Source organism: Anolis carolinensis, chromosome 1 (assembly GCF_035594765.1).
Source record: "Anolis carolinensis isolate JA03-04 chromosome 1, rAnoCar3.1.pri, whole genome shotgun sequence".
Lineage (NCBI taxonomy): Eukaryota > Metazoa > Chordata > Lepidosauria > Squamata > Dactyloidae > Anolis > Anolis carolinensis.
The window spans coordinates 312,495,048-312,511,040 of record NC_085841.1 but is presented as its reverse complement, the minus strand read 5'-3'; the positions used below and the strand labels follow the sequence as shown (position 1 = coordinate 312,511,040).

Sequence of the window (15,993 nt, the reverse complement as noted above, 5' to 3'; positions counted from 1 at the left end):
AACACAGCCCTTCAGAATCAAATCTTTCAAAACATGGAGATAAAATATTTTCAGAATGTGAAAAGTATTGCTCAGTGCTTAGGGCACTCCTTTACGTATTGGCTTTTTAAATAGTAAGAACTAGCTCAGTCTTTAAAAGGGAGGAGAACGGTGGTCATGCAACAAAGTAAACAGCTATTGGAAACAGATTCATGCACATCTAGAAAAGATATTAAATACAAATTTTAAAATGACACCACAAATGTACCTTTTGAACATGCCCGAAGAAGAATTGGAAAGGAAATATGGAAGAATTTTGTTTTACGTGACAGTGGCAGCTCGGATAGTATACGCTAGATACTGGAAAACCCCTAAGGTACCTCACTTAGCAGAACTGGAACAATATACTATAGAGTTGCTGATGATGGACAAAATAACAATGCACTTAAGAGGAGAACCTTTAGAGAACTTTGTTAAGGAATGGCAACCAATGATCCAACATTTCAATGTAAAATTAATCTAAAAATATACATAGAGGAAGCTAATAGACTGAAGGCAAGGAGGAAACGGATATAAATTTGGAACTTATAATATCACTATATATACTATACAAATAGAAGCCTGTGACCCCTTATTGTAAATATATTGTCTGAGAAATGATTATGAAAGACTAATAGATGAAAGTATTGCACTGTATGCAACAAACACTCGCAATGTATGTATATTTGAATGAATGAAAATAAATAAACATTATATATATAAAAGGGAGGAGAACTTGAAAACTGTACCTACAGTTTAAGAGAAGTTGGTAAGTAGTCTTTACCTAGTTGAGCCAGCAACTGCTTCTGCTCCTGCAGGATTTGTTCTTTGGACATAGACTTCAGCCTCTCCAAGTTCTCTTTGTGAATATTTTGGGCCTCTTGTTCACCAGACAGGCTTCTAAGACCCTCACCAGTAACAATGCGAGGACACCCACTGGATAAGCTACCAAAAGACTTATCTAAAAAACAAATACATTGCCAGCAGGTTTGATAAATATATCTAAATGGACAAGATTCTCTACAGTACCCATTTGTCTTAAATACAGAACCAGTATCCTGCTTAATGGACTTTACCATTATCATTTATTTATACAGCACCATCACTGTACATTGTGCTTTACAAATAAAAGAAAAACAAAACAGTTCCCTTCCCCCAAACATGCAATTTCATTAAAACATGACATCAAAGGAAAACAGTATAGCAGTACAGGAAGTGATTCCTTCCTTTCCCTGCAGAAAGAAATACTGTAGAACAGCCAAGATTATGCACTGATATATGCCAGGAAGTAAATTTATTTATTTTATTTATTTATACGCCGCTTTATCTCCCTTTATCTCCAAAGCAGCTTAACATAAAAGCATCACCATAACCATTTAAAATATACAAATATACAAACATTAATAATATAATAATAAAGTTTATTATTATTTATGCAATGAATAATATATGCAAAGTAAAAATAAAACACTGTCTACACATGGATAGGATTGCAGTTTAGGTGCCAGAAGACACTTGGGGGTTTTGCATTTAAAGATATTTGCTTCCGTATGTTTGTCTCCCAGCAAACATTTTAAAGTCACGAGGCACATGAGAACTCCTGCTCCACAGAATTAAATATTCACCTTCATCTACACAGAATGGGGTCCTCAAAGGTTCAGGATGTGGGGCACCCTCAAGAACTGCTTCTTCTGCGTTCATCTGTTCAGTTGCATCACAGTCTACAGTAACAGAAATCTGAGTCACTTCAGCTGCCCTCTTTGCAGCTATCTTCTGAGCAAAGATACTTTTTCTACCTGGTGCTGATTTTGCCTGTAGAAAGACAACAGACCATGTAAAAACCCTTTTATCTTTTCAGGTTCTCATTGTTTATACAAAGAGAAGACTTGCCATCCAAGAGTTAATTTAAGCCATTCGGCTGGTTAAAAATGCAAGCAATTTTTTTTTAGTGGCTGCTGCCAGGCTCTTGAATTCCCTACAAGGGAAGCTAACCCAAAGAGTTGGCAGAAATGAAGAAAGTCAGAAAATGATTAGGGAGGCATTAAGGAGGAACTAAATCACCAAACAGTCCAGGGAACATGATCGGTTGTAATGGAGAGTTGAATGGCTTTTGGGAAAATGTCCATAGCTGATACCATGAACAATAACATCCTGTACTGCAACATTTTGTGGGAGATTTCACCTTCTTAACTTCATCAGTTCTACTGCCAGTCAATTGGGTCAAAAGCTGCTGCTCAGATTTTCTGATACATCCAGCATGTCTCTGGATATGCTCTCTGATTAAAAGTACAATCCTATGCCTATTTACTTGAAAGCAAATCCCACTGCGCTCAATGAAGCCTACAGGAAAGGTAAGCCTCCACAATATGAGCTCAGTAGAAGCCCACAATGTTCCTCACTCATGCTGCTTTTGCTCTTACATCCTGTCTGAAACAAAATAGCAATTAATAATAGTTGACATAACCTGAATAGAACTGAGGTGCACGTTGAAGGCATGAAGACAGACACATATACAAAACTGAGCTGTGTTTTGTATGCTGGATGGGAAAGTAACCAAGCTGGTAGGAACTGCATCTTGCACTGTGTATCTGACATTGACCCCTTTCTCTACTGAAATGCAGTTGCCTCCCATCTCTCCTCAAATTAGTATTTGGTGTATGGACCAGAACACTTTCCCCATCCTTGTTCTTACGTGTACATATGCCTGCAACAAACTTCCATCCTCCCACTTGTAAAGAAGTCTGTGTATCTGCAAACGTACTCAATTACTTATTCATTCAACTCTGCTTATGTCAGTGCAGCATCGCTCATTCAAAAAAGACTAAGCCACTACTATGTACAAAAAGATGGTATTTAGTCTGCAAACCACTAGCTGTAATCATAATCTCAAATAAATGTAATTGGCCTTTAAGTTGTTATGAAAACAAAATCAAATATGTGTCCTTGACACTATGCTTTGGAATAGAAACTTTTTAAAGGGAGTGGGAAGAAGCTACATACAATTCATTATTTTACTGCTATATGCTAAAATGAAAGAACATAGATATACTTCTTGACAAAGCTGGGGGAACAAACAACCAGGTTATAGGTAAATTCTGGAGAGTTTGTTCCACCCCTATGCACAAAAAAATTCACTTTCTGTAATTAATCTAAGAGTCTGCTTATCTGAATGTTTTCCATTTCAAAAAGTAAACAGACTTCACTGCTTCAGAAAGGCAATTTCTGAAGACTTGGGGACCGTAATAGGACAAGAGTTTCACAGTAATAAATTAGATTAATTATGCTTAACATATGCCTTTTTCAACTTGCATGGCATTTACATGTCACAGACTTACTGACCATTGATTAAAGTTGCCATGAAAAAATAACAAATTCACCTTCAGGCTAAGAATGTAGATTGTTATGAAGAAAGGTAAGTGGCACTAACAGGTGTATGTATATATATTTATTCCTGCACCCAAGACTGCAAGCAATTAGCTTTTCTACATGGACAAGTTGCTGAGGAGTCAATTTGGGGTACTTTGAAAAAGAGAAAAATTTGGTTTTACATTTTTAAAAAGCTGGCTTATCCCTGGAGAAAAGGTTCTGTTTCACAATTCCTGCCCCACAATTTAAAGGAGGGAATCAGACGAATATCACCATAAGTACATAAAGCAATATTTTATATGGTTACATTTGTTGCAGAAACTTTGTACTAGAAATATTAAATATAAAAACTCTTCAGATACTCCAGATTCAGTTTTCCTCCAAGAAAACAAACACCAGCATATTCTCTTTTCTACTTTTTAACTTCTGAGCCCTTGCTTCTTAATGCTCTAATACGCTAATGCTCCAAAACCTAGGTTTAAGGGAGGAATCACTAAGGAGACCATGGGGGCCAATTTCTCAGGTAAAAAAAAAACACAGTACGGCCAAAAATCCAGGAAATTCATTACCATACCGCAGAACACTGACATGAAATCTCAAGAATGAAATTCAAACTTTTGTGGCTTACAAAGAAACTAAGGTAATGTCACTGTTGCCTAAACTTTTTGTAGACTACTATATAGAAAGTACCAGTCATGTAGTCATCAGAAACATTCTTATCTTTTTTATCCTACATTTTAATGCAAACAAAATGGAAAATAATTTATTTTAAAACTGCCAGAATTCCTGACCATTGGACAAGCTGGCTAGGGCTTTTGAGAGTTAGAAGCCAACACTTGGGAGGGCCACAGATTGCACAGGCATGCTTTAGCTGTTGTATCCACTTTGTACTGGAGGCTCCACACTTCTGTTCATGAGCCCATCTGAGACTGTGATGAAAGTTATAGATTATATCCCCAGAAAAGTAAACATACATTTTGAATATATTTATTTTATTGTATTGGAATCTTATTTCCTTCCACAGACTAATTAGGAACACAAAATGAATGATAAATATGAGGTAACACTGGATTTTATTCTTCGTTATTTATCATGATACACAAGAAAATCAATGTAACAAAAATGATTTTTTTTAAAAGAAAAAAAATAATGATTGCACCCAGTTCAGAGATGCCTTGAAATTCATCCACAAACCTGCTAGAGGTCCACAAACACTGAGTTAAGAACCTGTGGTTGAAAACTGTTATTAATTACTACAGCAATAAAAAAAGAATATAGTAAAATCGGACAACAGCAAATAATGTTTAAATTCAACCATAAAGCACAGCACTAAAAGGCAAAACTTTTTTTAAAAGAGCAAGAACAGAAGACAGAGAGCCAGCTGGTTAACATATACTTGCTTTTCTTACCTCATGTTTTATTTCAGACCTGTGAAAAACTGTTGGAAATGGCCCTCCTGTGAATACCGGCGTGGTCACCCTGACAGAGCTTGTGTCACGTTCCTGCCACAAATTAAAGAGACTGCACTGTTTGAACATTCATTTCAGTGAAGTGTTACACGCAAGTGTGACCCTGTAGAAATATTTTGAGCCCAACTTCAGATCTCCTCTGAGCTGTGAGATAATAGCTCTTGTAGAGGTTCCCCCAGCCCTCAAGTTTTGACTTTATACTTGACTTAAAGTGGCCAACCTATACGAATGAAACAGGCACCAGTTCACAATCATTAAGCAAGAATAAATCTACACTTCAATTTTGTGTAACCGAGGGTGCCTTCTCTCTTCTTCTTCTGGATTTCCCTTTGATTCTCCACCCCAAACACTTCCCTCAAGCTTCCAGAGGGGATTTTACATCGTAGATGCATGTATGATGTTCTGCTCACAACCAACCACTGAATTCCCCACCATCATTAAAACCAAAGTCTGAAAAATTCCCATTACTTCAGTGGTGCTCAACCTGTGGGTCCCCAGATGTTTTGGCCTACAACTCCCAGAAATCCCAGCCAGTTTATCAGCTGCTAGGATTTCTGGGAGTTGAAGGCCAAAACATCTGGGGACCCACAGGTTGAGAACCACTACATAACTTTGTCTCTAAAAACACCCTTCAAAGTAAGTTCAGAAAGTAATGAGAAACCATGAATGTTACACTATTAGCCATTACACGTTACTTTTGAAATATGACTTTGTTCACTCATTACGCACAAATATTACTAAACAGAGCCATACTATTTGAAACTTGTTATCTCTAAACTCTATCCTTCTGTCATCTTATGATTAGCAGAAGTGGGAATGTAATAAAATGAATAAACATAGGCAAATTTGAATAACTTTGCTAAATTTAATAATTCTGATTCTTAGAAAGTGCAATACAGTAGAGTCTCACTTATCCAACACTCGCTTATCCAACGTTCTGGATTATCCAACGCATTTTTGTAGTCAATGTTTTCAATACATCGTGATATTTTGGTGCTAAATTAGTAAATACAGTAATTACTACATAGCATTAATGTGTAATGAACTACTTTTTCTGTCAAATTTGTTGTATAACATGGTGTTTTGGTGCTTAATTTGTAAAATCATAACTTATTTTGATGTTTAATAGACATTTTCTTAATCTCTCCTTATTATCCAACATATTCGCTTATCCAACATTCTGCCGGCCCGTTTATGTTGGATAAGTGAGAGACTACTGTATTTGGCCTGAATCCACTAGTTAGTGAAATTAAAAGTAGACATGCTGAATCAATGGAACTTACGGTACATTAAATGCTGACATATAAAATTCCTATTAATTCATGGGCCTATTATAACTGAGATTAACAACTGGATTTAGTCTAAATACAAGAACTGTGAAGCATTCCAGTTAATGATTGACTGCAACCATGGTTCGACCCTCACTTTAGGCGTTTAGTTTACTCTTGAAGAGAATTCATTTTTATTGGATATAACCCCAGCTTTAGAACTCATCGATCAACACTGCGTGATGCTTTTAACATTTTAACAACAGTTCCTACAAAAGGAACATACAATAATTTTGTTGAATACTGCTGTAATGTGCTGATCAGCACGATCCAGTCGCTCTCCTGGGTCCTCCTCGAAATGGACACGGGTACCTTTGAACCTGGATTTCTTTGGAGGACCTGGTGTCAAAGGTGGCGGCTCATCGGGAAAGTCTGGAAAACAGATGGAAAACAGATGAAAAAGAGACCATGTACACAATCCTAGTACTTTTTGCTTCCAGAGACATAGAAAAAACTGAAAATGTTCCATTTAGTAACTACAATTTTAGTGAAAATGAGACATGCTTACAATTGTTCAAATCATTTAAAATGTAGTAAAAATATCAAATGACTTCTCATAGTGGATTGAACTCAAGAAATTGACACAAAGAACAAGCCAAAAGACACTGGAAGGCCTAAAAAATGAATGGGCAATTCAAGGGATACAAATAAGCGGAATACTGTATTAGTAAACATTGATGGAAAACAAAGCATATGTTACTTTTAGTATAGAACATTCAACTACTTCTTTGTGTTGCATATACAAAATACAGACAATGAATCCAATTATACTCAGGAGCATAGATCTGAACCCCAGAAAGTTTGAGGTTTTAAAACTTTGCCCCTTCTTTTAGTCATGTTCTTTTGAGAAATGTTAATTGCAATTGTGCGAAAGCATAATCCAGACTAATACAATAACAAGTCTTAATAACCATAAGAACACATTGCCATAAACAAGAGGTCCCTCATTTGGACCAGATTGAATATGCTGAGTTTTGAAAGGAAAGAACAGACATAGCCCTATATGCCTAATCACAAGGGTTCTTTGGCTCTGAGCAAACTTCAGAGGGAGCTTTCTACTTTAGATCTGGAAATAAACACTGGTGGGAATGATTATACCATTAGCAGACATCTGACCTTTTGTTCTTCACACCATAAGTGTCAAGAGATACCTCAAATTGTTAAAATCTATTTTGAGAAATCTTAATCTATCTATAAATAAATCTATCGATTAACTTGACGCTCTTTTCAAACTCTGGAGAAAATCTCAATAGTCATTACTAGCTGTGCCCGGCCACGCGTTGCTGTGGCAAATTGGTGGTGGTATTGGTTAAAAATTGTTGTGTAATTTTTATTTGACGTTATTTATATTTTTAAATTATTTATATTGTAAGTTATCTTTTTATTTATTATATTTTATTATTTTCTTGTATTATTTTTAGTTATTTTCTGTAATTATAGTATTTTATTGTATTAATTTTTTAGTGTTTTTAATTATTTTTAGTGTTTTTTTATTATTTTTTATTGGGTTGCTAGGAGACCAAGTTGGAGGAGCTTAGCCTTCTAACTGGCAGCAATTTGATAAAAGCAATCATTCCTCTCCCTCTAATTAGGACTTTATTTTTCTTTTCTTTTTGTTGTATCAACCTAGAGGCGTGGATGATGGGTTGTGTTGTCAAATTTCGAGGTTGGGGGGCCTGTAGTTTTGTTGTTTTGTTGGTCGCCGTGATTCCATCACTCTTTTATATATATAGATTAGTTGCTTGCTTACTGTCAAACTCACAAACTTAGTCTTGGGTTCTTAAATAAGACTAGCAGCCCATTTGGGTTTGTGGTTGAGGTTATAAATTATTAAAGAAAGAAGACGTCAGATAATTCAGCGGTGGATATAAGATGCGTCAGGTTCCCATCTGTTAAGAATCTAGACCAGTGATTCCCAAAGTGGGCGCTACCGCCCCCTGGTAGTACATATATATTTCTGTTTAATTGCTATTAACAATTTTAAAAAAATTAATTTCCAGGGTGCTGAGTAATATTTTTTCTGGAAAGGGGGCAGTAGGCCAAGTAAGTTTGGGAACCACTGATCTAGACCAAGGATGTCATCAGCTTCAGTGGACCTGAGGCCAATCCTCTGCCTCAAGATCATGGGGGACTATAAGAACTGCACAAAATGCATAAAAAAACCTCTGAAGTCAACAGCTTCACTTGTGGTGTGGAAAAACTCAGTTTTTCAATGAGAAGTGGCAGGTGATTGCTGTTTCTGGAGATGTCCAGAAGAAGCGTTTCATTCTTTGTATTGCCAGGAAAAAGACAATGTAATAATAATAATTGTAAATTTATTTATATCCCACCACCATCTCCCCGAAGGGACTTGGACAGCTTACAAGCCACTCCAGGATGCAGCATTTAATATAAAACAGTACATAAGTATAAAACAATTACACATAAAATTATAACAACCACTTCCAATCACATTTTTATAACGCAGAACAGCTGTGAATAAAAACTAGCTGCCACCAATTCACAAACTAAAGTGCCACAGTGTCAGCCTCATATGGGCTCATTTGTGCAGAGAAGTAGACTATATGAATTGGGAGCTAAGAAAGCAAGCTTCAGGGTCACATGCAACACCAAGGGCAGAGTTTGTCCATCCTGACTGAAAGGTATGAAATCTGGAGGAGAACAGGGATCATATCTGATGGGCCACAGCCCCGACTGTCATCTATTTAGCCCAATATGAGAACAAACTGTATATGCAACCAGGAAATCTGAGTTAGGCCAGATGTAGCAAATACAATCCTGCTTCCTAAATTACATATTTTCACTTGGGGTGTAGATATTGCACTTTTTTCGTGTCAGGAGCGACTTGAGAAACTGCAAGTCGTTTCTGATGTGAGAGAATTGGTCGTCTGCGAGGACGTTGCCCAGGGGTTGCCTGGATATTTGATGCTTTACCATCCTTGTTGGAGGCTTCTCTCATTTTCCCACATGAGGAACTGGAGCTGACAGAGGGAGCTCAGTTCCGCGCTCCCTGGATTCGAACTGGCAATCTTCAGGTCAGACACCCAACCTTAAAGTCAGCAGTCCCACAAGCACAAGAGTTTAACCCACTGCGGCACCAGGGGCTCCATATATTCTCATATTCAAATACTGCACTGAGAACAGGATTAAACTCTCTCACCAAATAAGAGCAATAGCAGAAGCTAACTGAGACAGCACTGTTCCGTCCCCCAGAGGTTTGGTTTGCATTTTTATAGTTATAGAAAATAGCACCTGTTTGCATTTGCTCCAGGGTTGCTGCAGATTCTGCAGCAGTCTGATAGTTAGGATATTAGCAGAGTTTATAGCCAGTTTGCAAAGCCTTGCTGCTATAGGCTTGAAATGTATCATTTTGTTCTGGAGACCGCCCCTTTTCCTGGGTAAGGAAGGCTCCATTTTGAGAAGCCTATTCTGCCTTCTAGACTGAAGGAGAAACATCATAGATGTGCTTGTGTGGCCAAGCCAGGCCAACTCTGAAAAGGCCATCGTAAGTACAAACAAATTACCTGCCTTTAAAACCAGTGCCATGCATAGATAGGGGAAAGACCTGTTCTTTCTAATAGCTTTGGCACTGGGGCAGAGAACATCTTTTGATTTCTTTGCCACTGGAGGAAGCTCTACCAACTTCACCTCAAAAACTAGCTTTGAGCTTAGATAGTTATAGATCTTTTGAAAGCAGCTCAGAGCTAGGGTGAAGAGGATCTCTGGACCTCTTTGCTTTTGGTGGAAGTTAACCCAGCAACCTAAAGGGGGAAAGCAAGCAAGGAACATCTGCAAGGTTTTATAAGTGGACTGTTTTTATTTGCAACTTTAATTACAAGTGCCAAGTCTGCCAAGGACTTTGTGAAAATAAAATTTTGTTGGATTGTTCTACTTGAAGTGCCTTTGGTTACTGGGATTTCCAGAGCTTCTAAGTAAGGCCCCCGCAGTTCATCTGGGCAAAGGAAGAAGCACATCCTAAAGTGTTAAAAAGGTGCCTGGATGTGACGGCATAAGCACAATGATCACACTACTCATCCAATATGAATGGGGCTTAATGGTGATGCCATTGGATAGCCCTATACACTGTAGCCTCAACTGAGTTGCATGATGGCATTTGTGGGACATCACATGTGGGCAGAGCTACAGTCACAATACAAATACTAACCTCCAAGCAAAAAAGGTCGTTTTGTTTAGATTATCTGCATTAAACATAAAATAACTTACAATAGACTTACCATCCAACATCACCACATCTCTATCATGCTGCAGTGGGGGTCTGCCATCATCTCCACTCCCTGCATCCCCTTTCCTTTTATCTGCTTTCTTGACTATTTTCACTGCTGGGGAAGCTTTCACTGATAGGAACTCATTCTGGAACCGCAACAAGTCTGCTTCCGATTCACCAGGCTTGGGCCTTGACAACATCCTCCTGTTGCTCCTGCCTTCTTGTACAGAGCCTATAGATTACTTGATCTAGGTTTTTAAAACAAGAAAGGGAAGAAGAGCTTAACAAGAATGATTTCCTTCATAACTGCACAAGCTCAAAACAGGGTTCTAAGAATTCAAGGGTAAAGAACCTAGTTTCTATTATATGGAATGCAAGTTCCAAAAGTATACATTCACACAGCCCAGAAAACTCATAGCAACCTATTCACACAGGTTACCTGAAGCGCAAGTTATAATATGATCTATGTAAGGGAAATGTTAGCATTAATCAAAAAATCCTCAAAGAGTCTCTCCATTAAAAAGACCATGGATGCATCTCCATTGCAAAATTAATTCAAATTGACACCACTTTAACTTCCTGGGAATTTTAGTTTGCTGAGGCAGATGGTTAGTAAAGGTAAAGGTTTTCCCCTGACATTAAGTCTAGTCGCATCCGACTCTGGGGGTTGGTGCTCATCTGCATTTCTAAGCTGAAGTGCCAACGTTGTCTGTAAACACCTCCATGGTCATGTGGCCGGCATAACTGCATGGAGCACCATTACCTTCCTGCCAGAGCGGTACCTAATCATCTACTCACATTTGCCTGTTTTCGAACTGCTAGGTTGGAAGAAGCTGGAGCTGACAGCAGGAGCTCACTCCGCCGTCCCCCAGCCCCCCAAGATTCAAACCGCTGACCTTTTGGTCAGCAAGTTCAGCAGCTCACAGTTTAACCTACTGTGCCATTGGGGCTCCTGCGTTCAGTTACCACACACACACAAAAATCATATTTAAATCAGTGCTGGAACTCATTTAAATTTCATGTATTTCATGAACTCTTCAGCAAAGGTGCAGCAGCTACACTACAGAATGAATGCAGCTTGACACCATTGTAACTGCCATGCTATAAAATGATGGGAGTTGTCGTCTTGGTGAGGCACCAATATTCTTGAAAGAAACTAGAACAGGCATGGGCAAAGTTGGGCCTTCCCTGTAGGTGTTTTGGACTTCAACTCCCGCCATTCCTCACAGCCTCAGGCCCTTTCCTTTCCCCTCTCAGCCGCTTAAGCGGCTGAGGGAGAAAAGGAAGGGGCCTGAGGCTGTGAGGAATGGCGGGGGTTGAAGTCCAAAACACCTAGAAGGATGGCCCAACTTTGCCCATGCCTGCACTAGAAACACATTTTCCAGGAGGGGAGGCGCCATGTTCGTCCCTCACAGCAAAGCCAGTCATGAATCTGGAGGCCGCGATCCTTACAAGTTGAACGCAGTGTGGCCTCAGGAGCCCCTTTGTGCCGGCCTCCTTCTCTATTGATCTTGAGGTTGCCAGAAAGAGGAAACGGCCAGCCTTCTGTCGCTGCTTCTGGCCTCCAAGCCTCGCCTCTCCTTCCGCCTCCAGCGAGAAGGGGCGGCTTCCTCTCAGGCCCAACTCCGCCCCCGCCGCCATTTTGGACTCAAAGCCAGCCTCCCAGATTGCCGCTGCCGCTGGAGAACGAAGGCCGTTTGACGCCCCTTTTAATCGCTACGGCTCAATGGTAGTGTCCAGCTTTGGTGAGGCACCAGGGAAGGCGCCTCACCTTCCAGGGCTCCATAGCATTGAGCCATGGCGGTGAAAGAGAAGCCCAATTGCAGTCTTTGTTGTGCTGCAGCATAGACCAGTGTTCGTCAAACTCTGCTCTAGTTTTTTTGGACTTCATCGCCCAGCATGCCTTGCCATTAGCCAAAACAGCTGAGACTTCTGGGAGTTGAAGTCCAAAAAAAGGCTCAGGATGGCTAAAATGAATGCACTGAGTTGCTGTGAGTTTCCCGGGCTGTGTGGCCATGTTCCAGAAGCATTCTCTCCTGACGTTTCTCCCACATCTAGGGCAAGCATCCTCAGAGGTTTTGAGGTACAGTAGAGTCTCAATTATCCAAGACTCGCTTATCCAACGTTCTGGATTATCCAACGCATTTTTGTAGTCAGTGTTTTCAATACATCGTGATATTTTGGTGCTAAATTCGTAAATACAGTAATTACTACATCGCATTATTTATTTATTTACAGCATTTATATTCCGCCCTTCTCACCCCGAAGGGGACTCAGGACGGATCACATTACACATATAGGCAAACATTCAATGCCTTTTAACATAGAACAAAGACAAACAAACATAGGCTCCGAGCGGGGCTCGAACTCATGACCTCCTGGTCAGAGTGATTCATTGCAGTTAATTGCAGCTGGCTTGCTCTCCCGCCTGCGCCACAGCCCGGGCCCTACTGTGTATTGAACTACTTTTTCTGTCAAATTTGTTGTATAACATGATGTTTTGGTGCTTAATTTGTAAAATCATAACCTAATTTGATGTTTAATAGGCTTTTCCTTAATCTCTCATTATCCAACATATTCGCTTATCCAGAGTTCTGCCGGCCTGTTTACGTTGGATAAGCGAGACTCTACTGTATATTGGAAACTAGAAAAAGGAGGTGCCTATATCTGTGGAAAATCCAGGGTGTGAGAAAGAACTCTCTCTGTTGGAGGCAAGTGTGAATGTTCCAATTAGTCACCATGATTAGCACTGAAAAGCCTTGCAGCTTCAAAACCTGGCTGATTCCTGCCTGGGTGAATCCTTTGTTGGGAGGTGTTAACCGGGGACTGTAGCCAGGGGAGGGGGTTAGGGGTTCAACACCCCCCCCCCCATTTTTCAGGTGTTTTTTTTAAAAAACCTGGTTTACTCGCGAATTTTAACTGGTTAACCAAATCTCCATGAGTGTCCACTGAAAATTATCGATCGATCCTGATTTCTACATTATTTTGCGTTATGGAACTACTATTCATGATGTGCTAAACAAAATTCACTCCCCCCTCCCCCCGAAATTTTTCTATGGTCCTGGCTGGCCCTGATTGTTTCTGGTCTGGCATTTCCCTGTTTTCAGATTAACCAACCTGTATACGGCATATTATTTTGAGAACACAGAAATGTGGACCTCTCTGACAACCACCATGTCAAACTACACAGAGAAGCCATTGAAATCCACAAGCATGTGGACAATTTCAACAGAAAGGAGCAAACTATGAAAATGAACAAAATTTGGCTACTAGTATTAAAAAAAAACTCTAAAATCAGAACAGGAAATAAAGAACAACACTAATAAACGGAAATATATATATTGATTAAACAAATCATGAATAGAGTTAGGGTTCTGCAGAAAATAAATATTTCTGAAGGGTTCGATGCCTGAAAGGGTTTGGGAACCACTTATTTATATATCAGGAATGTGACACTCATCCATCTAAAAGTTGATGGTTACAAATGAGCATCCTAACAAAGAGATGGTTAGAAATTTGCAAAATTAACAGAGACCAAATTCCAGAGATTCATGTCTGCTAATTAATTCCAATCTTCAAATCTCTCTGACACATTGAGATCCACTATGAAATGTCAATTTCCTTAACAAATTCAGGACTGCAGGTTGTTTTTGGCAATCATTGCAGATAGGTCACATTCCATAGCAGATCCAAGTTGCAGGCCATTAAATGCTATGCCACATGCTGCCTCCTCGAATACAAACCCTTTGTGATAGCCTCCTTTAACTCAGTCAAGGCTTTTGACAAGTTGTTGTGAAGGTATATTTTTAATCTGTATTATCGCTTTAGGATGGCCAGAAAATGACCGAAATAATTGATATGTATACAGTGTTCCCTCACTACTTCGCGGTTCACTTTTCGCAGATTCGCTGTTTCGCAGTTTTTCAATAAACTCTAAAAAACTATTATAAATCATAAAAATTACAATTTACAGCCTAAGGAAGGAGAAGCCAAAGGGAGAGAAAAGGAGCCCAAGCAGCAACAGGAGGAGAAGGAGGCGATTTATCAACACACAATTGGTTGATAAAGACCTAAAATAGTGTATAACTACTAAAAATGTATAAATGTTAAAATATAGTGTCCCTACTTTGCGGATTTTCACTTATTGCGGGTGGTCCTGGAACCTAACCCCAGTGATAAGTAAGGGAACACTGTATAATAGTTATTATGCATGCCATCATACATACAAATACCAAATACTAGAACCAAAAGCCATAGGCAAAGGCATTCAATTGGAGTTCACCAATGAAGTTGAGCACTGCCTGCCACCTGGTCAAATTAATAAATGTACAAGATTAGAATCATATCGGACACTCCAGCGGAGGAGCCGGCCGGGGGAACAGAGAAGACTTGCAGCAGCTACCAGCCCCAGTGATACCTTGCATTTATTTGTTTGTTTATTTATTTACAGTATTTATATTCCACCCTTCTCACCTCAAAGGGGACTCAGGGCTGATCACATAACATGCATATGCGGCAAACATCCAATGCCATTTAGATACTTGACAAGACAGAAAATTATAGATCACAACCCCCCTTTCCCCACTTGATACAATTGTATCACAACCCCCTTTCCCCACTTGATACAAAATATCCTCTTAATAAGCATACACTTCAGAGTGTTATCCTTGTTTTGATTCTTTTTGTGTCCTTTTTGCCTCCTGTATCTTTCTCTCTCCTTTTGGCTCTTGCAGCTCAGCCTGGTAACCACTTGGTCCTTGTTGCCAGGGCCATAGCCAGAAAAACATTTTGGAAGTGGGGATTTTTTTTTAGCTAATCATGAAGAGTAGTTCTATAACACAAAATAATTTAGAGATCAGGCTCCATCGATAAACTTCAGTGGACACTCATGGGGATTTGGTTAATCAGTTAAAATTTATTAGTAAACCAGGTTTTAAAAAAATATGAAAATTTTTGGAGGGGGTTTGAACCCCTAACCCCCCCCCCCCCTTGGCTACAGCTCTGCCTGCTCTAGGACCAGGGCTTGCTCTCTTTCTCCCCAGAACTTTAACCTTCTTTACTCTAACCCTGAGTCAACCCTCGCCCCAGTCAGTACCCCGGTTCCCACTATTGTGGGTCCTGGTATCCATGAAACCCCTTTTGTGTGTATAACTGTAACCTTTCACCAGCACCCCTTCTCCCTGGGAATTCCCTCCAGCATTTTCCTGGGTATCACATCAACAATGGACTCAAGCTCCCATCATCACTGGAATCAATCCACCCCTATTGATTCCCATAAGATCAACTGTACATGGGACGACAGGATCCGTGCAGCCACATGGACACAAAAGGAACATTAATCACCTGGCACTCCTCCAATATGCCAGGAGGTCCTGTCCAATTTCTCCACAATGCCATTTCCCCTTTCCCAGGAATGAATTCCGTAATCCACTCACCTTGGACAATATACTGATCTGGAACTCAATGGGCACTAGTGCCAAAATGGCCCTCTTTGTTCATCTTGAGATTGAAACAATGTGATCCACTCAGAAAACTATGTGTTCTTTTGCCCCTCTGGCCATCCTGCCCCCTGTCAGCCATTGGAGAG

The 15,993-nt window shown here is 39.7% G+C and overlaps 1 protein-coding gene across 3 annotated transcripts in view; it reads right to left on the bottom strand.

The window, feature by feature from the left end:
- rpap1 (RNA polymerase II associated protein 1) overlaps nucleotides 1-15,986 on the bottom strand; it is a 68,721-nt gene extending 52,735 nt beyond the window's left edge. The window contains exons 1-6 of one of the 3 annotated variants that reach the window (XM_062968152.1): nucleotides 15,842-15,986; nucleotides 10,417-10,654; nucleotides 6,408-6,553; nucleotides 4,794-4,886; nucleotides 1,644-1,830; nucleotides 803-979 (exon numbers count right to left, since the gene is read on the bottom strand). In XM_062968152.1, coding sequence (XP_062824222.1) covers nucleotides 803-979; nucleotides 1,644-1,830; nucleotides 4,794-4,886; nucleotides 6,408-6,553; nucleotides 10,417-10,606 — 793 coding nt within the window. In that variant the 5' untranslated portion in view covers nucleotides 10,607-10,654; nucleotides 15,842-15,986. Of the gene's footprint in view, nucleotides 1-802; nucleotides 980-1,643; nucleotides 1,831-4,793; nucleotides 4,887-6,407; nucleotides 6,554-10,416; nucleotides 10,655-11,858; nucleotides 12,242-15,841 lie in introns of those variants that run through there. The other 2 variants (XM_003214580.4, XM_062968153.1) reach the window with 2 other exon arrangements.
- Between the last annotated feature and the right edge of the window lie 7 nt (nucleotides 15,987-15,993).